Source organism: Buteo buteo, chromosome 3, assembly GCF_964188355.1.
Source record: "Buteo buteo chromosome 3, bButBut1.hap1.1, whole genome shotgun sequence".
Lineage (NCBI taxonomy): Eukaryota > Metazoa > Chordata > Aves > Accipitriformes > Accipitridae > Buteo > Buteo buteo.
Window position 1 is genome coordinate 59,079,129 of NC_134173.1, and position 22,944 is coordinate 59,102,072.

The 22,944-nt window shown below is 43.8% G+C and overlaps 1 protein-coding gene across 2 annotated transcripts; it reads right to left on the reverse strand.

Annotated features, from left to right (window-relative positions):
* Positions 1 to 962: 962 nt before the first annotated feature.
* Positions 963 to 4,564, reverse strand: TMEM74 (transmembrane protein 74). 2 transcript variants are annotated; one of them, XM_075024380.1, is made up of 2 exons: positions 4,344 to 4,564; positions 963 to 3,558 (listed from the first exon to the last, which is right to left on the reverse strand). In XM_075024380.1, the coding sequence occupies exon 2, from the start codon at positions 3,398 to 3,400 to the stop codon at positions 2,444 to 2,446; it is 957 nt and encodes a 318-aa protein (XP_074880481.1). In that variant the 5' UTR covers positions 3,401 to 3,558; positions 4,344 to 4,564; the 3' UTR covers positions 963 to 2,443. The 2 variants fall into 2 exon arrangements, with proteins under 2 accessions (XP_074880481.1, XP_074880482.1); XM_075024381.1 differs by having other exon boundaries at positions 963 to 3,606; positions 4,344 to 4,537.
* Positions 4,565 to 22,944: the final 18,380 nt, after the last annotated feature.

Genomic DNA, 22,944 nt, shown 5'->3' on the forward strand with positions numbered 1-22,944 from the left:
TTGGCACGGCTTTCCCTGGACCTCTGGAGGCCACAGCCAGCCCCTTCGTGTCCTCAGGGCAGGACAGGAGGCAGTGCTGTCCCCACCACCCCACCTCGAGCCGTGTGTCAAGCCCTGCAGGCAGTGTCCTCATACCTACCAGCAGGCAAAGGGCCGCTACGGAGGAGCCTTTCTCCTCCGTGTCCTGCTCCTCAGGCTCTTTCCTTCCTCACTCTCACCACTCACAACAGGCTGAAGGCTCCTCCTTACATCTGGAAGCTATTCCATTTATTTACCCTAGAAATTTCATCCCGAATCCCTGAGGACACATCCAGAGAGATGTAAGCTCTCCAAAGACTACTGTGGAGATGCTGGCCACTGTCGAGTTCCTGCCCGCAAACATGCTCCGTATCATGACATAAACTGGCAAAATCACCTACTAGGCAGCAGCAGCACCACCTAATAACGCTGCTCATTTAATTACCAAAAAACACTGAACTAAAGCGGTGGTTAGAGCAGGTAATATCAGAAGCGGCATCTCTTTTGCAGGGCCAACATTAAAGCCTGGGTACCAAGAAACGCTATTTACAGTGACCTAAGGCATGAACCCGGAGCAGCGCAGCTCCTGGGGCCCTCGGTTGAAGGCACCCACACCAGCACCCGTGGCCGGCAAGCAGGAGGGACTGAACTAGGTGAGTGCCAGACTCGGGTGCTGCATGTGTCTCCTGACATGAACAGCCAGAGAAGAGGGAATGAGGAACGAGGTGGCAAAATAGCATTCAGTCTCTCCGCACGAGGACCCCACATTTCCACCTGCCGCTTGTTATTCTGAACCTTGTGCTGCCACATACTCCTGGGTAAAGGGGGCACCAAGGCGATCTCCTCCCCCCTTCCCAAGAGAACTCTTCTCGGGTATGTCACAGTGGGGAAAAAACTGTAATTTAAAAAATATCTGATATTCCCGATATTTGAGACTTAACTGATGACTGACAAGGCTATAACAGTGAATCACATGTTTCTACTAAGACTGCAGTCAGGAACTGTACAGACAGAGCTCTTCACTCATGTTTGGCTTTGGCAGGGACACATATATATATTAATATACATATATATGTTAACACTGTTCAGTAAGAATTGACAGCAGTGCATACAACAATCTTTGTTGGTTTTCTCAGCACTGCAAGAACACAACTTCAATGTTCCACAGAAACTGGCTGATAATAAAGTAAATAGAATCGGTGGTACAGGTTTTTGGCAACTGTGCCACAGAACTGCAATTAATAACAACACGTACCCTTGATCATCCCCTATGTTGAGTCCCATGTCAGCCAGTAAACTGCCTGATATTTAATCTTTCTTTTTCCTGACAATTTATTTTTTACAAATAAATTGTTTTTTATTGAACGAGCCCCAGAAAGCTCCTTCCTGACCTTTCCTTGCTGGTTATGAGAAGGCTGACAGCCTAGTGACATAAAACTGAAGTTTCAAAACAACTAGTAAGATGCAGACAGCCCCAGTATAAGCAAAGCCCTGCAGCTGAGCTTGAATTTCTTCTGGCAACTGTACTGAAGGTGAAGTGTTCGGTCTCAGCATCCCCATGCTTTTTCACTCTTTGGGTCTTTTGAGACTCCAAACAAGAGGTCAGTTAATTCAAGTTATGGCAGTTTTCATACAAAGACATCTGTCTACCAGGAACTAAACTTCTTTTGTAATGGGTCACTATAGCTATCAGAAGTTAATGACTACCAATCACTGCTAATCTGAACTGAAATGGAGCCACCGACCTCAAGCTGAAAGAGCCTTTTGTCTCCTACCAATACCATAAGCCATATGGTTCCCTGCCCTTTGCCTCTTATTTTATATTTTAAATAATCATCGCTAATTGTACAATTGTTTGAAAATATGGGAGGTTTGTGGCAAGTCACAACCAAGCGGTGTTCTTTTTTCCCTAAGCTCTCACTCAGTAGAAGAGAAGGGATCAGCTTAAAATTAAAGGATAAAAAAGCATCCCTCAATTAAATATTAGCCCCGCTATTTGATTATTGGTCCTGCTTCTTAACAGTCTACCAAGTAGAATGTTAATAAACCTGCAGGCTGCAATAATTAACAGCTTCCAAACTGTCAAGGTCGTTCCTGTTCTATATGGGAGTAATAAGAAAATTATATAGGCATTACAGCAATGGAATGTTTTATATTAGGATAAAGGAGTATCTGAGGAACCTACTTATCACAAATCTCTTTTTATTCAGTGGTTTTCATTATTTTATATCAGTTGCATTTTCTCTGGCATGTTTTCCCTTTACAACAAGTGCTCATATACTGCAAACATTCGATTATAGAGCTTAAGAAAAAACCATTCTCGTCAGACAAATAAACGGCATCACCAGCTATCTTTAGCCGCATCTGCTTTCTTTAATGAAACATTTTTTCCTGTAGAAATGCTGCCTTAAAAATCATGACCACACTAATTATCTATGGCAAGCACATCTTCCTCAACTAATGACAGCTCGAGCATATTATCGTTTGCACCAGACTTCATTCTGAAATTGAAAGACCCATAGAGCTTCGCAGACTCCTTGGAGGACGCAAACCTGCTCCTCCGGTACAGCTCCCCTTTCCACATGGACATCATCAGCAGGCTCGAGAGCACCACTCCCCCCAGGGTTAAGAGACACAGCCCGGCAATAACACAGCGGTCCAAGTGAGCCCCGATCCTCGCGCTCTCGTTCTCCAGCCTCTCCATCTCCCGGGCAGCCACGGTGTTGGGATCCACCGTCACGTCTCTGGGTACCACGTAGGAAATGATCACCAGCAAAATGCCACTAACCAGGAACAAAATGGCACTAATGAACCCGTAGTCCACAGATTTCCCGGCCGCCACCTCTGAGGCAGCGTCGTCCTCCTCGGAGACCAGGGAAGGAGAATCGTGCACCCACTCGGGCGGTAGCTCCCTGCAGGAACGCTGCTGCAGAGGGGCATCCTGGCAGCGGCCGCCTGTGGGACCGGGGGGACTTCTTGCATGCTCCAGGTTTACATTTTCATCCACGTAGGTGAATGACGTCTCGAGTTCCTGGGCGCAGCAGCAGGCTTTCTTCTTCCCTCCGTCCTCTTCCCCGGGCAAGTGCTCGGGCGGGTGGCAGGGCTGGGAGGTGCCGGGGGGTGCAGGGTGCTCCTGGGGCGAGGTGTCCGGGGGCGAGGGCTGGAGTGCCAGCGGGGGCTCAGCCACAGGGCCCCTCTGCGAGGGCTTGCAATGCCTTTCGCAGCGCAGGGCTGCCACGGCAGCGGCTGCTCTGGGGTCCACCTCACCCCCCTCACGCTGCTGCTGCTCGTAGGGAGGGCAGGGCAGGCTCCAGCCCGTCGCGGTGCCCAGGGTCGCCTGCCTGCTCTCCTCGGCCAGGTAGAGAAGCTCCATGCAAGCCATCGACCTCGTCCCGGCAAGCTCCGACTCCCAGGCTACCGCATCCTTCAGCGAACGCTGCCCCTGACCCGCTGAAGTGGCTTCACGGTGCCGGAGCTGCTGTATCCCAGAAATCTTCTACTCTTTCACCAACGTTTTGTCAGGGACATGGCTTGTGTCAGCTGTTAAATGATTAAACAAATCCTCTCTGACATTCATTTCTTTTCGGTCTGCAAATGAAATAGCAGAGGGGAAAAACAACAACAAAACCAAACCCGACAACCTCATGATGATACATTAATAAACCAAAGAGAAGATAACGCAAACGTAATACATCAGTCTTCCTCTCAACTGTTCGAGAGGAGACGGCAAACACGATTGTTTTAACCACGCATTTAAAACTGCAATCCTCTTGCAGATCCAAAATCTATTAGGGAGTCTAATCAACCTTTGACACTGATATCCAATTAAGGCAGTAAGTCATCGACAGAGCACAGGATAAACAGAATAACTGCATAAAATGCCAGAGAAATGAGATGTCTGTTCTTTTAGAAGCAAGTAACTCCCCCACCCCCTTCCAAATGAAGAATTTTAAACTCAGATTCACAGACTAATTAGAAAGAAACACGCAAATCCCATGTAGCTCAGTAATCCAGGATCTGTATTCTCTGGTGGAAATCTGATAATCCTATGGGAAAAGCAGTGCTTTCCTATAGCAGATCTCCCGTTCGATTAAGAGCTTTCGGGATGAAATTATGCCTCAAAGACTGATGACTCAAAGACGGATATTACTTCTCATCTGCAATTAATTCGTTTTCACCCCCTTCTTCTGCGCCCCATCCCCCCTCGCGGCCGAATGCCCGGTGACATTAGCAAAAGCCTGCAGCCCATAAATGTGTTGCATGCGTAGAAAACACACGTGCGCCTATAGCATATACGTGATCGATAACAGACGCTGCTCACTCACGCTCTTCTCGGGACCTCAGCGGGAACCGGCCACGCTAGGAAACGCGATCCCCGCCGGCGCGGGGAGTAGCTGGATCCACACGCAACTGTGTGACCCGAGTGACACCGAGGTTACAGGCGCGCAGACACGCGCCGACACACACTCACACCCCGGCAGGCAGCGGCGGCGGCGGCAGCAGCAGCAGCAGCACGCCTCCTCCTCCTCCTCCTCCTCCTCTTCCTCCTCCTCCTCCGCCTCCGCCTCCTCCTCCGCCTCCGCCTCCTCCCCGCGGGGCTCTCACCTGCCCGGCCCGCCGGCCGCGCTGCCCGCCCCGCACACCTCCCTCCCTCCCGCCTCCGCCACCGGCGGCGCCCGCCGCGCTCCGCGACCGCGCTGCGGCCAGCGCCCCGGGCCACAGCCGGGCGGCGGCGGCGCCCAGCCCGGCCCGGCCCGGCCCGGCCCAGCCCAGGCGGGCAGTGCCGAGGCGCGGCGGGCGGGCGGCAGCTGCGGCACGCCGGGAGTTGTAGTCCGCCGGCGGGCGGCCGCGCCGCTGCGGCAGCGCAGAGAGCCGCGCCCGCCCGCACCGCCGCCCCCGCGGGCGCCTCCCGGCCGGGGCAGAGGGGGCGGAGGGCGGCGGCCGCTGCCTGCTGGACCCCGCTTCCAGGGCTCGAACCTTACCGGCCAGCCCCCTCCGAGCCCCGAGTTCCTGAGACCGGTTTGGAGAGGAGCTTCGATGCGGCGAGCCTTGGGAGGTTGCTGGGGTGCCCGTGTCCGGCTCGATCACCACCTAGGGTTTTTTCCCATAGTCACGGGAGCTCAGGACTTGCTGCACGGAAGGATAAAGTCAGATTCTCAAGTGATCGCAGCACTCCCAGAGCTAAGACTTCAAGAAACGTACTCGCTGCTGCAAGACTGACGGGAGAAACTCGGGAGCTGGCTCCACGTTGGCAGGCTCTCCACACACTTTCTCTGGCAGGCATGAGTGACTTTTAGAAAAAGACTGTTGCCAAATATACATAATAAAATGAATGACCCGTTGGTACGAACCTTCGCTGACTTTTCTTGCCAGTGCTTTCTCTGAAGTCAACCAGGATGTGAAAATAATGCGTGGAGGAGGAAGAACTGAAGATCCATCACAGGTGGATAACTGTGCTCCTGGGGAAACACCAGGCTCTGGGGACACAAAGAGCATGGAGGGACGGACCTTTGGTGTGGAGCTGAAATGAGGATGCCCGTGGGAAGTAGAAGTGAGCAGCACCTGCCTGCATGGCTGCTGGGCAGGAAAGCAGGGGAGAGGGAGAGCGAGCTGGAAAAGAGCCAGATAAGGCAGAAGAGAGAAGGACAGGCTGGCTGAAGGAGTTGTCCTGGCATCAGAGGACAGGGTGATTCTGTGTAAGGTCTCTGCATTAGGCAAATAAGCCAAAGTTTTGAAGACAAATCCTGCTGAGACCCAAAAGACCCAGCACAGAAGATTCAAATTTTTGTGGCAATAACTCCCATGAATGTCAAAATTACTTGCCAGGACACGGCAATACTAGGGGACTCCCAGTACCCATCTCACAGATCGCTCAGTGCTGTGGGTTGGTTTGGGCCACTGTTTCGAAGCAGCTCCAGGCAGTGTTTCCATTAGCAGAGTGCAGTTTCAATGCATTGAATGGTGTATTATTCACCCTTTGAAGAAAAATTGTAAGGAGAAAATTACAGAGTGGTGAAAACAGCACAGACTGTCCTTGGAGCTTTTTGTAACAATGCCCTCTTTGAAATAAATATAAAGGAGCAAATAAAACCTAATCAAATAAACAAAAAAAAGTCTATCTGTAAATTGTTCAAATACTTTAAAGCAAAAGCAAAGGCAGAAACAAACTCCCTTTAAGGCTATTGCACATTTCCATTTGGGAAGCAGCAGGATAGGACCATACAGATGTTGGCCACTGACACTGCAAGCTGCACCTGCCACATCCGATAGACAAGTCTTAATTAAGTGACTGACAGGACAAAATGTGGTGCTCAGCCCCAGCAGTGCAGCCTGGAAGAAAGCAAGCACCTCTCCTGGGCCCCAGCACAATCTGCCAAGGCCTTGGGTGGGCAGTTTCTTTCTGATAGCTGATACAAAGAGAGGAAATTGTTGTCAGTGCACAACAAGTGGCAGTGTCATTGATCTTTCAAAACCCGGGAGCTACAGCACATGTTCTTGAGTGCTTGCTAGAACCATAGTTACTTGTTATTTAACCACACGCAAACGTCTTGCTGCTCTGCCACCCACTCTCCTCCCCATTGTGTGCCAGGTTGTGTTGGGCATGTATATTAATTTGTTGCTAATAATTACAGTCCCACAAAGTAAGGACCAAACAGAGGGAACTGCAACTCTGTCAAGCCAAGTGTTGTCTATTCTTATATGTCTTCCCAGGTGATGCTGTCCCTCCTTTGCCTCCTACAGTGCACAGACTCTTACAGCGAAATCATTGTCTAGTCACAATCCATAACATTGATGTTTCTTTTTCTTACTTTGGATGCAAAGTGTTAACACCTTTTTTTTTTTAAGAATGTAAGTGATTGTTGCCAATGCTCTGAGGTGTGGAGGTGGTGAAATGAATGCATAGCAACACATACTCTGCAAACACAAATACAGCTGGTGAAAAGATTAATCAAGCAAGAGCAGGAAGTAAGAACATTTGTCACAGAAAAAAATGGCTAAGTAGAGCTAAAAATCAGAGTGATGGACACACAATAGGACAGGAATAAAAGACTGGAGTAGACTGTCAGGGTTGATGAGCCTTGTTCTCTCTGCTGCAGTCTACCAAATCATACAGTCCTTTCAGAGACGGAGCAGGGCTATGGTAGTAACACAGTGATAATATGGGATGTGACAGTAGACTGATAAAGGTGTCTCAGTTGGGATATATGGGATTAAATTTAAACCATGCACTAGACCTGCTTAGAACTCTCTTCCAGTTGACCCAACTATAAATGAGTATCTGAACTAGAGGTATACGGCTTTTCTGTTCTCAGTAAGCTATGCTCAGTATAAGATTGGAAGGAGGCTTGTGAGGATCTAAAAGTGGTTCACCCCATCTAACTATGCATGTATTTGTAGCCTTCCTGAGGGCCTGACCAGCCCTGAAGACATCAGAGAAACCAGGCAAAATTGCAATGAGCTTTCTGAATGGTGCGTCCCATCATGGGCTGATGAAGGATGGATGTAGAAATACTCTGCTTGCTCTTACCAGTCCAGGAATTTTTCCAGTGCTGGATGGGATCCTCAGTGGAGCATTCCCCCAAACATTTTTATTCTTTTTATTCCTTTCAACTTAATGACATGTCCACAGAGTCCTTCAGTGATCTTTTGTTCAAGACTCTTCAATTCCTTCCCCTTCACAGTTACATGACCTTGGGTTTCTAGCAGTCCCTGTGCAAGTGTTGCAAGACTGCATAGCTTCTAAGGTAAAGGTGCACTCCCTCCGGCCAGTGTGGCTCAGAGCATAGTATATTCAGAGAAGTCTAGGGAGACTATTGCATAAACTTCCCATTTCCACTCAAATAGATCATATTGCTGAGTAAAGTAAATTGGCCAGGGAGCCAATAATAAGGGGCTGCAGGAAAATTTAAAACCTATTAAAGAAATATATGGACCTGTGTACAGGTCTGTGAAAAATAACAAAGGCAATAGAAATGAATGAAGAGGCAAAGCTAAGCTTTTATGTAAAGTGCAAAAGAAAAAAGTAATATAATTTTTTTTGCTTAGAGAATGTAAGTATTCTGAGGATAGCAAGCAAATATTTGGACAACTCACTGTGAAAAGAAGTATCCAGTGTTTCTGTGTGCTTAAAACACATTACTGTCACAGATCTATTGATTTATAAAGCAAAAGTAGCTAGGAAAGCAATTTAATTCTACTTTGGTTGCTTCACTAATGCACATCCATTGTGCATTAATAAAAGACACAATAAGTAAATAAATTTACAGAAAGACAAAGAAACCGTAGATGTGTGATATGATGTACCAGAATTGTCAAGTGGAGATTAAATCCTTGCTAAAGTCTTCTGTTTCCCATGTCTGAGTGTGTGAAATCATGGTTTGGGTAACTAGAGCTCCTGAGCAAGAACAAAAGAAATCACTCCTCTGTCTTAGAGCAAAGGGTCATCTGGAGGAGCAGGGGTGGAAGAGGGGGCTGTTGACCACTTGAAAAACACGGCTGTTATAGCCCAGGTTTTTGGGTCAGCTTGTTTGGACATTTTCAGCTATGTGCAAAGAGACTCTGCAAGTGGGAGAAATGCAACTTAGAAGCGTAAATCAATTACTTATGGGCTAACAGCCATGAAGGACAGGTAGGATTTAACGAGCTGTCAGGCTGAGGTCTGCTCCCCACTGCGGCACCTGTGGAGCCTTGCTGACCTCAGGGACACTGGGAGGGGACGGGTGAGGTTGGGGTGTCACGGAGCCGCTGTCTCCCACCCGCTCTGCCCACACCAGTGACTCAAGCTGGTGACCTGACCGACCCCACTACCCCAGCCTTTGCCGTTCATCCTGACCAGCCGCCCTGCTTTCCTCCTTCAGGAGCTCATACTTGGCCATTTTCCCTTCTGAATCTTTGAGCAACTGACCACTCCCATCTCAACACCCCTACCCTTGACTGTACCTTTGTTCTTCTAGCATCCCACTGACCGTCTCACAGCTCTTTCGCAGCAGTCTGGGCTCAGGTTGCACAGTGGGACATACCCAAGCTGGCCCTGCTGTGTCCGAAGCAGACTGGCTGCCTAGTGCCGGGCACCTGGACACCACTGTGGGTGCCTAAGCTGTGGGACACTGGGGTGGTGGAGATGCCCCCTGCCCCCCTGCATGCCTCCGTAAGGCTGAGCCCTGAGCTGTGTGGTGTGCTCTGAAGGAGCCTTGGCAGAGCCCAGACAGCTCCTCCCTGCTGTGGGCCTGAGGGCACCACATGTCCCCATGGGCGTCTGCCCACTGATGGGGAAATGCCGGCACTGCGCTGTCACTCACCTGCAAGAGCCAAAGTCTCCTTTTGTTTCCCACCACGGCCACGCCGGGGACATTAAGGACATGTTTCTCCCCAACTGACCCCACACACCGGCGTTTGGAGCCCTGAGTGCTCCGTGGCTGCTCAGTGCCAGATGTCATACACATGACTGATTCCCGTCATTGACTTTTCCTGGCACTTTCCTGGATGGTTATTCTCATCACTTTCCTGCGCATGGAAAGACAGTGATTCACCTCCAGTAATCATGTGTTAGATCTGGGAGTTGTAGTCCACAAGATGTCCAGCACAGATTGAAATATACTGATGACGGAATGGAAGAATGCAAAGGAAAAGTGAGATGATAGACTACCCTGCAGGGAAGCCAACCTGAAAAATCAGAGGCTGCTTAGTGGAGAAATAAAGAAGTGACCAAGGAGTTTTCAAGCAAGGGATTTAAAGGACAGAGGGTAGTGCAGAAAAAAGAGAAGTGCAACATAATATAAGGAAATAATAGCTTGAGCCATAAACTAGTGATTTTTCTCTGTGCTGGATCTGGAAAGAAAAATTACTCATGGCTGTTGCAGTACACATAAAACTATGGGTGAAAGAAGAAAGTGAAGGCTGCAGTTTCTGACAAGACAAGGACACACAGCCTTCAGTAAAATATATATTGCTGGTGACAGAATGAGGTTTTATAGAAATTATCGGGAATGGTAGAGATTCTATATTATCAGCAAAGTGTTGAAGAGTATCTTCAACAACAACAAAGATGTGTTCACATTAGAGAGGTAATGCTGATAATTTATAGAATGAGCCTGTATTAAAAAGGCAAAATATAAAAAAAATAATAAAAGCTTCTTCTCTTGGTAGTCCTTTATGTCCACACATTTCAAAGTACATTAAAAAGCTGAAATCATTATTCCCATTTTAAAGGCGAAGAAGCTGAAACATGGGGAACGTGTGTAATTTGTTACAAGCCAGAAAACACATTAGCACCAAAATCAAGACACCAAAATTAAGATGAAAGAATAGGGGCTTGAGCCTTGTTCCTCATTCCGCCTCTTTTAGCCAGCTGAAATGGGCAAGGGGTGACTTAGGAGGGAACTAAAATCTTCCTACCCAACTAGGGGAGAGCCATCGGCATGAGGGAAGAGAGCAGTGGAGCTATATTAAGCTCATAAGTCATAGCATCAGAGTAAGATATGCCAGGAAGGCATCTCAGTGGGGTTTCAAAACAGTGCTAGCAGCCATGCAGACTGCTGATGGTGGCATTTGCATCTAAATTAGCAGCCAGAACAGCCTAGATTCAAGAAGGCACAAGGCAGAACTTTCCTCTCCTTTCTCTTCTTCTCTCCGCCCGTCCCTTAAGCTGTATCATGGTGAATTTATGTGTGGAGCAAAGCCTTGCCCATGTGTCTAGTCCTGGCCCCATTAACAATCACTATAGCATTTTTTAATCAACTTTAAACAGACCACGATTTCTCACTGTCCTTCCCCATCTCCTAGTAGTAATAAGTTTCCTTGTAGAATGTTTTCTACAAGGAATGGAAAAAATCTGGTGGGATACAATGGCCTAAAACCTGGGGTAGATGAACAAAAGGGGAAATGTAAGACTAATCAGAGTAATACAGGCCCTGAGAGATCTGGCAGACTCTTGCAAAGGGCAACATTACTTGTTCAAATATTGAAAAACAGTTTGATCAAAGTACTAAAAAATAAACTGTGAAGAGCAATCTTTCATGCAGCCACATCAATGAGCTAGACCATCTATCTAGGCATTTTCCTCTCTGACGTCCAATGATTTGATCCTGTTTGCTTTCGGGGGGAGGGGGGGAGTGATCAGAGTGAAACTAGAAGGAAAAACATTTAATCTTTTTCCACAGTCAAACCTTTAAAGTCCAACCTGTCCTCTGAATTTTGAGAATGCAGCTTGAGGTTTTTGAACAAGACCTCTATTGATATCAGTGGCAGGCATTGCAGACCAAGTACCCACAGAGCAGTAAACATTTAATTCATCAGATATGGTTAAGGCTGTTAACGATCTTTTTCTTGTCACATAGCCACTGTTCATATTCCTAAGGACTTTCTATTTGCTGTCCTCCTTTGATAGCCTTGGAGGATGGAGTAACACCTCTTCTTAAGGCTGAGCATGATGGAGGTATCTGGAATCAATAGAGGAAAATAAAACCTGGCCTGATGGTTTTGTTTTTCTTTAGTTAGGAGGCATGGAAGGAAATATGATGTCATCCTCTATATTAAACCAGCCGTCTTATAGCTTTTAATTGCAGTGTGTTTTGAAGCCATATATTCAAATAGGAATAGCACACTGCGTTGGCTCTTTCACAAACAGAAGTCTTAAGAGAGTCACATGCTGCTAAAGGAAATGTTTTACAGTTTTCTGTTCTTGACACATCAGACTCGTTTTTATCTGGTTACTATGTTATGCATGCAACAGAACTGCAATGATAGTAAAATCTGTGACATGCAGACAGGACTGCGGGCACAGTATGAAAAAAAGCAGTTGCTTACTTGAGCAGTTGAAGAGCTCACAATACATTATTTATGGAAAATCAATATTTGTTTGTAATAACTATATATACATGTCTGTCTATCCATTCAAGAAAGCAAAAAGGTCTCTATCCCACTGTTGGTGAAAAGCAGAAAGAAGGACCATAGAGGCCCTAGTTTACATTCACCAATTCCTCTGGTAACGTCTGGGGAGCCACCACAGACAGGTTGGGTTTTGCAAGAAGGTTAGCTCTTGAAAAAAGAGGAAGTGATTTTAACTTGTGGCAGACACCTCATTCCTGGGCAAGCAGGTCTCCATTACACAGCCCTGAACGCTCTTTCTATTGTGATAGGGATTTCAGTGTAAGAGACAAAGACACATAGCAGGCTTTTTGGTGAGAAATGCCTTACCGTGAGGCTTCCTTGAGTGCAGTCAAAACAGGAGGAGGCAGGACACCTACCTTGCCCAGGGGAGGACTGCAGTGATTCAAGTGCCCATAAGGGAGTCCGTGAGTTGGGAAGGACAGGGCAGAGCCTGGCAAGGCTGAGCAGGCAGCTTGCGGGCTCCAAGGGATGCCTGCAGATGCATAGCTTCTCCTGGATGAGACCCATCTTGAGGTGGGTGAAAAAGGGAGGAGCATTTACTGTGTGCTAAATGTATCACCATTTTGTCTTTGAATAAAGATTTATTTACTTGTATGCTTTCTCAGAGTCCTCCCGAGTGGGGAAATCAGACCTACTGAGGGCATGTGATTTTCTGGCACTTCCTGGGTGGGGATTTAAACTTGATTTAATCATTTGCCTCAAGAGATATGAAATATGTCGATGCCAGCGGTTTCTGCTCTCACTAACCACCTGGCTGAGGTTTATATGTAGACATTCTATTAAGGTAATATGAATTTTTCAGTTATTCTTACTTCGGAGGCATCTATGTGTGCATGCACACACAGACACACATATATATACACACATGTACAAAACATATGCACACACAAATGGTTATATGGGGGTTTTCATGAAAAGTGGGAGGTTTGGAGATGACTCTCCCCTCCTTTTACTCCAAATGACACACTGTCTCCCCCGCACAATACTATACATAAAATGAACCATGGAGAGCTATTTTCCCAGGCAGACGGAAATGCTGTATTTTGAGGTGGGTAGCTGCATTTCAAAGCCAGAAATCTGCATGAGAGACATTTGTACAGTGCCATCTGGACAAGTTTTTAATTAACGTGGAAAATAAAAAATGAATGGAGAGACCCGCAATTTCTTCATGTTCAAAGGCATAGTCCTGCAGGGGAAAAATACCCATGGTTATACTTCCGAAGGATTAACAAAGAGGATCTACCTTGAATTTATAAAAATAAGTTCAGACTGAGAGACAAATCTTCAAAACATTTATCGTTAGTTTTATTGATTAATTTTGTTAATTTAGAAGAATACTGTTTTATTTAAGCAGAGATAGCAAGAAAGGATAATGACAGCAGATGAAGAAAAAATTGTGTGTATTCTGAATGATGGATTCTTTCCACCTAATCAAATAATAAAGATAACTTTTGAGGAGGAAACAAGGAGATAAATATCTCTCTGTTTTGGTGCACATAATATAGGAGTTCAGCTATCTGTCCATTTACAATGTGATCACCCCTTTTGCTACCTGAGCATCGGAAGGTAATAAAACATATGATTACACTGGGGGCTGAGTTTTCTGCCTGTCTTCTGAAGTGTTGAAATAGAAAGTGAGAGGACTGTTTGAATTGCATTGCTTTGTAATCTTTGAGAAATATTGTCACTAATCTGCTTCTTCACCTGGTTTTCTTGTTATATTTTTAAAGCAGGAGCATTTACATCCCTGTTTTCAGATGACAGGAGAAATCAAAGGATACTTGTGACCATGAAAGATTTTATTCAATTTATCTGAGAACAGATATATCTTTCTATATCCATATATATCCACATATCCTTCTCGTCTGCTGAAACTTATGAGTTTCAATCTGAGAGGGTGTTTTTACATCCTGTAATAAAGTTCTGTGGTTTTGTCCATTGCTACAAATCTAACTTGTCCTTTTCCTTCCTCACGTGGATTCTGTAACACTTTTATTAATGTTTTAATATATGTTGAGATCTTGGAATAAAAAGACAACTCATAGTTAAACAGAAATGATAGACTTTTTATGCTGGAGGAGAAACAAGCAAACAGTAACTCTGCAAGTGTGAAACCAAAGGCGGAGGGAACATATGTCTCCCATTGGGAACAGGAGCTAACTGATTCAATGTGAGTAAAGGATGCTAACATTGCTGCATGAGGCAACATCTGGGCTTAGAGTGAATCACTCCCCAAATTGGCCAGAAGCTGGGGTAGGGGGAGAAAAGATTATGGCTCTATATTTAGATTATGAAGTTACTTCTTTACTCTGCCCTAACACCATTAGTTAAAAAACTTAATAAGTACAACATCTATAGCAAAGTCTAAATTTAGGGAACATACTTCAAGCATCAAGACAATGAGTGTTCAGGAGAAAATCTAATTTTATTCCTAACATTATTCAAGTTTGAAAATGACATTGTGTCTATTTAGCAAGTTAAAAGCCATGAAATGTAGTCTGTGGATTAGTACAAGATGTTCCTCTGGCCTCCAGGTGTTCCTCCCTCCTCGGGTATGTTCATTCTGTGCAGAGCACTGCAGCTAAGACTGTCTTCCTTTTCCTACCTCAAGTTTCTGCACATGTATTTCTAAGTCCTGATTTTTCCCTGAGTTGCTCTAATGCTCATCATCAGAAGTAATACGTTTCATTGCAATTATTCAAGTGGATCCAATGGAGTCCAGTTTGGCATTCATCTGACTAAATGTGGAGCTATGCAACATAGATGTCTACAACTGAAGCAGCTGTCTTGACTACCATTGTAGCTTGGATGATCAACTCAGCGCAGTCAACAGAGTTTCAGATGAGATTCATCTGGCCAAAGGTAGGCACTTACTTAGGATGAGGTGAATCATGCACTGAACTCTGTTGAGTGTGACTGTAGCTGACGTTGGCTCTGTCACACACTGGCATTCTCACTGTAGACAGGTGCGTTTAGATTAATCCCACCCTAAGTGAGAAGTTGTCATTAATTTTCAGGGATTAGTGTAACAATCTTGTTTAAAAATACTACCAGGTCCCTTGTCAGTAAGGCTCCAAAACTCCTATGCCTGATCCGGAGTGAGGAGATTTCTGTTTCTCTCTCTTATATGTTTTCTCTTTCTCATGTCCCATTGGTTTTCCCTGTTCCTCTCCTCTCTGCTTCTTCCATACTTCCCTTGAAGTCATTGAATATGACTTTATGGCGGTAAAGGAGGAATGTTTTCACTTCTCCTTTTAGCCACCGCTACAGGACAGACCTTTTTGCTGAACTTGGTCTATTTTGATCCAGTATCTGAAGCATTCCTTTGAGTAAGGGACCAGCTCAATGGTAAAATGGGTGTGTGTCAGTTCCTCTAAAGTCTTAGAAATATGCCTAAGAAATAGTAGTGTTAAACTTGTTTCACAACTTCGTAGTGAATATATTTGATTGACCAAGCACTTGTGTCTCACTTGCTGCCTGTTGTTCATCTGTTGAAACTGTATAATCCTCAGGACAAGTGTAGGGTTTGTATTCCTCATCCAACTTACCATCCACATCTCACTCTAAAAGATGGGTAGGTGGATGGGTGAAAGAGGGCAACTAACCGACTACTTTGCTCTCTTGGTTTATATTTATTCATCATTCATATTCAGTCCTCTCAGGGACCTCCTTATTCTGCAGAGCATAGAGGCAGCTAATAAGAACAGTGATCAATGCTCTCACAAAGTCACATGCAATGACAAATCTGCATTATTTGCTATTAGAACAAAAATGAGCTCATGAATTTTGTGTGCAGATGTAGAGATGCAATTTTGTAGAATTGACCATTAAACAATGGAGGCTATCAATTAGGTGAGGTGTTATAAATAAAGCTGTCAACATATGTATAATCTCACTCTACTTATGTGTTTAAGGTGCCTTTTGGATATGGACCTAGAAATTAAATTTCATAAGAAATATATTTTCTTACACTAAATTACATTTCTGTTTAACGATATTTTTTCTGCTTACATCTTTAGCTCTTGATTTTTTTCCTATAACCAAAATTGAAAATTGCTGCTTTTAATTATGAAAATGCATTATGATATGCCAGTGCCACATAAAACTTACTTACTTCCCAGGCCATGCTGAAGCTTGCTCAGAAATTTTCTATAAATATGAACAAATGAGGATTTAATCAAGATATACTGAAAACATGCAAGCATCTTGCAGCTCATTTTGGGCAAGAATATACAAGAAAATGTTGAAAATTATTCTTGGGAAGTATGAATTATGAGTGTAGTTTGTTATAGATAATGTGACATCATAAATATTGCTGTTCATTTTAAGCCTGCATGCATTTTCATGCAGGTATTGCAAGGATGATTTATGCATTTCTAGAAATGCAAACACTTCATTTTCTACTAGTCTGGAGGTAATGCCAAATGCCTGCTCATTCCAACACATGCTGTTTGTAGCTTTGGCTGCAGCAAAACAGCAGCTTGATTTAACTTCTGTCTCCAGGGTCCATTCCAACACCAGTTACTGGAGAAAATAAACTTACTTTCAGCTGTTGAATTTAACTTTACAAATAATGCTTAAGAACTAGAAAGTAGAAGTAGCCGAGTGGATGCATCGTTCTCTGCCAGTCTACTCTGTGTAATGTCTACACATTCTTCTTCTGAGAATAAATTCTTTGCTATTGTGGAAAAATGCTGGTAAGTAAAGCTGATCTTGAGGTCATGAGGTTATCTGACATATCTGACATCTGACAGGTTTGAAGACATGTTGCCTTTGTGCTCAGTCTTTGTAAATTGCAGGAATTGATTTCTAAACTTGCAAGCTGGAAAAAAGCTTCAATATAAAATTAAGCCACTATCCTTGAATTCTTCATTTTGGACCATGCTTCTTTAGGTATTGTCTGTCACATGAAATGTCAAGAATTTGGAGGAATAATTGAGGGTTCAGAAAATAACTTTCTGTAGAAACTTTCAGGAATGATCAACATATATTTAGATAGATGGTAAGCTATGACTCTTTCAGGCCTCTTGGATACATTAAAAAGTGATTTTAAATGGATTTTTCCCAATGTTTTTTGATGTTTAAAAATAAATTCTTTCTATCCAGAAGGGATACTTATGCTTTGATGTTGTTAAAGAGAATATATTTTATAAGGGAGGGAAACTGTAACCATTCTGCAGTTACAGTTTCACTGGAGAACTCTAACCAGGTTTTTACCCTTCACAGAGAGGCATGTGGAAAATAAAATGGAATACTATGCAGAGAAGAAGAACATAATGAACAGTAATACAGAGATGCAGAGTAAAGTAACTTTACAGTGATGTTTAAATAACTTCTAAGATGATGTTAAGGGAAAGGACAGAATGAATCATTCACGTATCTAAATACAGACATCTAGTGTTGTTTTAGATACTGAATAGCAGATATGACAGCAAAACCCCTACTGTCTAGAACAACAGCCAGGTGTAACACGCTAACACATCTAAAATGACACTAGACAGCAACGCTCAGGCAAATCAATCCCACCCAGAGATCCTACCTTGATTTGATAAAAATATTCCAATGTCAGTTTAGGTAACAGATTTAAGTAGCTAAAAGATCATGTTCATACTGGAGATCTCTTTTGCTCAAGGTAAAAACAAGTTCTTGTAATCATGTGTCAAAATGATTATCATTGTCTGAATAGCTGGTGGAAATTTGGAGGCTGTAAAACCAGAAGATTCATTTAACCAGTGATGCAAGAGACTGAGACATGCCTGAGGCCTTGATAGCAACCCCTGCCATTGTGACCGGGTGCCTGAACGTGCTCATACACTCTTCACAAAGATTTCTCTTTTTCCTTGAAGAATCCTAAATTATTTCTGTGATAAGACAGGGAGAAAACAAAACTTGTGCTCAGAAATTACTAATTTTTTACATACCTGGTGAGTTGATGTAATAAAAGACCAAAGAATACCTAACAGAGGGGAATTAATCTATTTGAAGCTTTAAATAGCTATGAAAAAGTTCTGCTGCTGCTGTTTTGTTTGGGTGAAGTATGTCTTTATTGTGCTTTTAAATACTTGCCAAGGGCATTTAGAATGCTAAGGGGGCATCCTGCAGCATGGAATTTTAAAATGGGAATAAGTAAACGCTACCTTATCTGATGCAGCAAGGTGATTTTCCAATAAAGAGGAGCAAGCAGCATAAGTCATCTGGCAAAGTGTCATGCTGGCCTCTTATGCTAAAGCTAAAAAAAATTTCCCACAGAATACCTATCTTAACCATCACTGTCTTCTCATAGATGATAAGTCCCACGTGGAAAAAAAAGTATATTTTTTATCCATAACAAGGCACAGCCCTCTAGCACAACATGGGATGCTGAGGTCAGGCAGAAGCCAGATGTGAAGATCCTCACGTACATCATCGGGGTTGCAAAGGACTAAAAAAAAAAAACCAAATAAAAAACACTTGGAGAAGATGCATCAGATATAGCCAAGAGCACCTTTACAGGCTGCAGAGAAGTGTCCTTCCCTGGATCTGCATAGCTAGGAAAAGCAATGTTCACTTACAGAAAAGGAGAGAGTCCACTGAATCTATGGCAATGGTGATCCAAAATCTGCACCTTTGAAAAACCTCACCTGAGCTTAACGGATAGTACAGAAAATCACCTGGGACAAAGTCGTGACTGTGGTAGCTGGAGACACCTCAGCTGGGTAGAAATGAGATGATGGGAGAATGGGAGAATAGGAACAAGGGGCGAAGGAAGCAATTTGTATGATTGCTGATAGGATCAATATGATGTAGACAGGAATGTCCTTTCCACCCTTACTCAGACCCTCATGTTTTTGTCGTTTCTCTCTACATTTGACTTCCAGACCCATAAGCATATGATAGCACTAACGGTTTACATAAAACATCATCCTGTTCTCCTTTTCTACTCCTCCCGCTCCACCCCTGCCCCAGACCAACAAAAAAGAATTAGGTACATGTGCATCTTTTAATGTTATGTGATAGTTCCAATGCCACTACCAATTTGGATACAATAAATTGAAGGTTACACTTCTGTAATCTTTGTGCAATGCTACTGATGTGTGGATTTCTAGTTGTAATTTCTTTATTGTAATGAAGACAAATCAGGATAAAAAAGCCCAAATAAATGACTAACAGAAAATTTAGAATTCAACTCTACCACTTCTGTATTAATATAAATTCAGAGTTATTTCACTGCAGCCATTGAGTTATATCAGCCTAAATCTACTTATTTGCTATTTGTTAAGTAACCAATGATTCAAGCATATTTTGATTTTGATGAGCTTGTCCTCATGCTCGTTAAGCTTTTACAATGACATTTATGCCTATGATGTGAAAAAGAATGTTATTGCACTTAAGAAGATATGTCAACACTACTGTTTAGTATTGGAATGGGTGATTTTTTTCTTAGTCCAGAAAATTTCATGTTGACATTTTTACAGGTAGCAAATTAATTACACAAAAGACAGAATGGCATTAAAAAAAAAAATCTGCTAGCGTTGTTATTGCCAGCTTTGAATTCAGCAATGACAAGTGTATATTTTTCACAGTTGAAGATTTTATTTTTCAGATTCTGGGTGCTCTGAAGGAGCTCAGAGTGAGAAGCTGAACACATGCTGCTGACATTCACTCTGAGCAATAGAAATGCTCAAACAGTGGTACTTCTATCACCAGTCAACCTTTCTTGTAATCCCCAAATCCATCCATTGTCTGAACATTTATTCCACTGATACGATCGCTTCTGCAAAGTGCAGAACAAGGTCTTCTTGGAACAAGAGGTTGTCTATCGGTAGCAGGGTAACTTGCATTTTTTTAGGGATGATGTCTGCACTGCGAAACAATCCTCACAGGAGAATTAGAGACTGCTTTGGCAAAGTGAAGAGGTTGTTGGGTCTACCTGCTCATTATTCTGTACTGACACATTTGAGAATTAATAGACTCCTTTGAAACTTCCAGCTTTGTTGCCATAGGGGTTCTGAAACAGGGTTCTGTTCCTAGCAGCTCTGTATGATAATATTAGAGACTGCTTTTCTCCTAAAGGCTTGAGGATCCTGAGTACATGCAGGCTCAGGTTCAGTCTCTAGGCCTTTTTTTCCCATGCCTGTTAGGTACCTCGCAAAGTTGAGAGTCAATCAATAAGAAACAGGCACAAGTATTTTGGAAGGATTTCAGCTGACTTCATCTGGGCTCCACTGTCCCTGTTGTGCGTGGTGGGCTTCACTCTGATTTTACTGTGTGCTTGTAGCCTCAGCCTCTGCCAGAAACGGGTGCAGTGATGAGCGCACGGTACTGCGCCCTGGGGAGGGGATGCAGCATACATGGCGCTGTCCTGTGAGCTCCCTGTGGGGAGAGAGAATTTGAGGTGGAGAGGAAAGCCACAATATTGTTCAACACTAGTCTGAGACAATGAATTAAATTCATGTTAGATTAGCTGCAGAGGAAGAGAATTGTTTAGCATGAGTTTATATGGAGCATGAAATAATAGACCAGCTGAACATACAGGGCATTCTAGATGGCAGTGCCATTTTGAACATATGCTACAATTATTTCTGCCTCTTTGATTATACACACACAAACATCAGAAGGGGCCTCGTTTAGAAATTCACTTACACTGGAGTGAAGCGACATTATGACCATGTCACTGTTTAGCTTCTGCACAGTGACCCATGTAATCCCCGCACAAATGTTCTGCAGGGCCGTGGCTGCTGGTGCCACTGCAGATGTGGTGTCCGTGGACTCAGCTCCCAGCTCTGGAGTAGGTAGCTGGTTAGGCATCATCCTTATGTCATTTATAGAAAAGTTTTTATCGACAGACATTTAGGAGTGACATATGGCATTTTGGACAATACTGCCACTTGTAGGCCTGAAGTTAATAGGTGCGGTTACGATTCAGCGCTTCAAAAGGGCAGCAGATTTAAGCAGCTAACGATGGACTTTGGCACCAGCTGGTTTGAAAAAGTTGGCCCTGTTATAAATAGCCTTTTTTATTTCATTAAATGTTCAGGCAATGTGTACAGGCAATTAAAATATCGGGAAATGCAACAAATAATGGGGGAGACTGAAAATACTGAACAGCAGTCCTTACATGGCCAAAGCCACAAGGCTTAGTGGTGGCCAGCGCGCAGGATGGTGCTGCCCGGCCCAGGGACCCCCCGCGGGGATGGCAGGATCCTGCACAGGACCAGCCCAAGGTCGTGTCTGTGGGAGACGACTTTCCCAGCCATCATCCCCTTGAATCCATCACTCTCAGCCATCGTTTCCTTAAATCGCTGCCTCTCCCGCGGAGCCATGCCAACTTCGGCGTGCAGGCTGGTGCAAACTCTGCCACCGCGGCGAGGCTGTTCCCGGGCACGGAGGAGGAGGTTTGTTATCCCCTGTCCCTCCTGAGCGACTCTGCCGTTTAAAAATATTTTAAACGCATGAAATTGAGACTTCTGCAATGTGGGGGAACTCACAGCAGAGGATGACCAGAGGAAAACCGAGGGCGGGAGGCTTTTACCGTTGCACGCTAAAATTGTCCAGCACCTTGTGTGAGCCAGGGCCAGGGCCAAGGCACCCGCTGGCGGCGGGACGCTGGCTGAGACCGGCAAGGGGCTGCAGGAAGGGGCACAGAAAACCTCCGCCATGGCCAGGGGCCGGCGTCTCCTTTCGCCCCCAAGCAGGACTGAAACACTGCTTTTTGTAAGAGGATGATGTGTTTTCAGTAGTCAGTGTCAAGGGCAAAATGGCAATACGGGACTATTTGGGAAAGTTATGTGAGAAGCATTGCCTGCTTAGTGTGCTTAATCTAGGGAATGAGCATCTGTCATTTATTTAAGATTCTGTCCTCTATTTAATTATGTTTTCAATTAGTTTGCTTTATGAGTACTTATAAATAGATTTCCCCTGAAAAATGTAATGACTTCAAGTTAGTAATAGGTAATTCACTCACAAAAAATGGAATGATGCCTTAATAGAATTAATTGGTAATGAAATTCTTTTATTAAAGTCAGATATGAGACATGATTTCTATGTACTGCCATCAACGCCAAGAGAATATTCTTACCATCTCTCCTGGAAACCTTCAGACCGGTGGTATGGTGTCCAAACGCACACTTTACTGTCACTTCAAAAGGGAATCGAAGGTAGTTCCAGCATCCCTTTTTTATTCTTCCAGATAAAAATGATTTTTTTTTAAAGAAGACTATATAATGATTTCCTCTGTAAAATATTTTTCAGCTAAAAGAAATTAATGTGCTGATACATTACAAAAAAATTTCTTTATGAAATTAAGATCTGAGTATAGTTAGTGGAAATTATATGTATGTTTCTTCAGGCAAAAGCTACAGTTAAATTAAAGGTTTTTTGGGGGTGAGAAACATTTTTATCACAGAAAATTGTTAAAAAGCACTTTTTGTAAAAAACAGCAAGACAAATTTGTGACAGCTAAAAATTATTTTCTGTAGCTGGGTAAGTTGTTTATTTCTTTCTAAGTGACAGCCTTCAAATGGTTTTAAATTCTTCAGAGAGCCCACTTAGTACTTAAATTTTCTCCTAAGGAAAATTTTTAAGAGTTTTTTGCATCAAGGTCCATTTATTCTGGTGACCAGGGACAGATACAAAAAGCCAAGTCAAAAACCCAAACAGCGTTCAGCTTTTGCTAAAAGTTACTGAATTGCCTAAGTTACATGGATGTTGCATGACTATGAGTTAACTGAACACTCACTGAAGTTAAAAACAAAGCTTAGCTGTGGAGTTTATTGACAGGTCTTTCTGTGCTACAGAAAGCCTTGAAAGCACTGGAATTGTCTGAATTGCATTAGATACCTGAGGACAGAGCACGTCTCGTACACCAGCTTTTGCTTTCAAAGCTGTCCTGGTTTCAGCTGGGATAGAGTTAACTGTCTTCCTAGTAGCTGGTACAGTGCTATGTTTTGAGTTCAGTATGAGAAGAATGTTGATAACGCTGATGTTTTCAGCTGTTGCTCAGTAGTGTTTAGACTATAGTCAAGGATTTTTCAGCTTCTCATGCCCAGCCAGGGCACC

Bases quoted from the DNA above. Each gene is read 5' to 3' on its own strand.
- TMEM74 (XM_075024380.1), bottom strand. From the start codon at position 3,400: ATGGCTTGCATGGAGCTTCTCTACCTGGCCGAGGAGAGCAGGCAGGCG.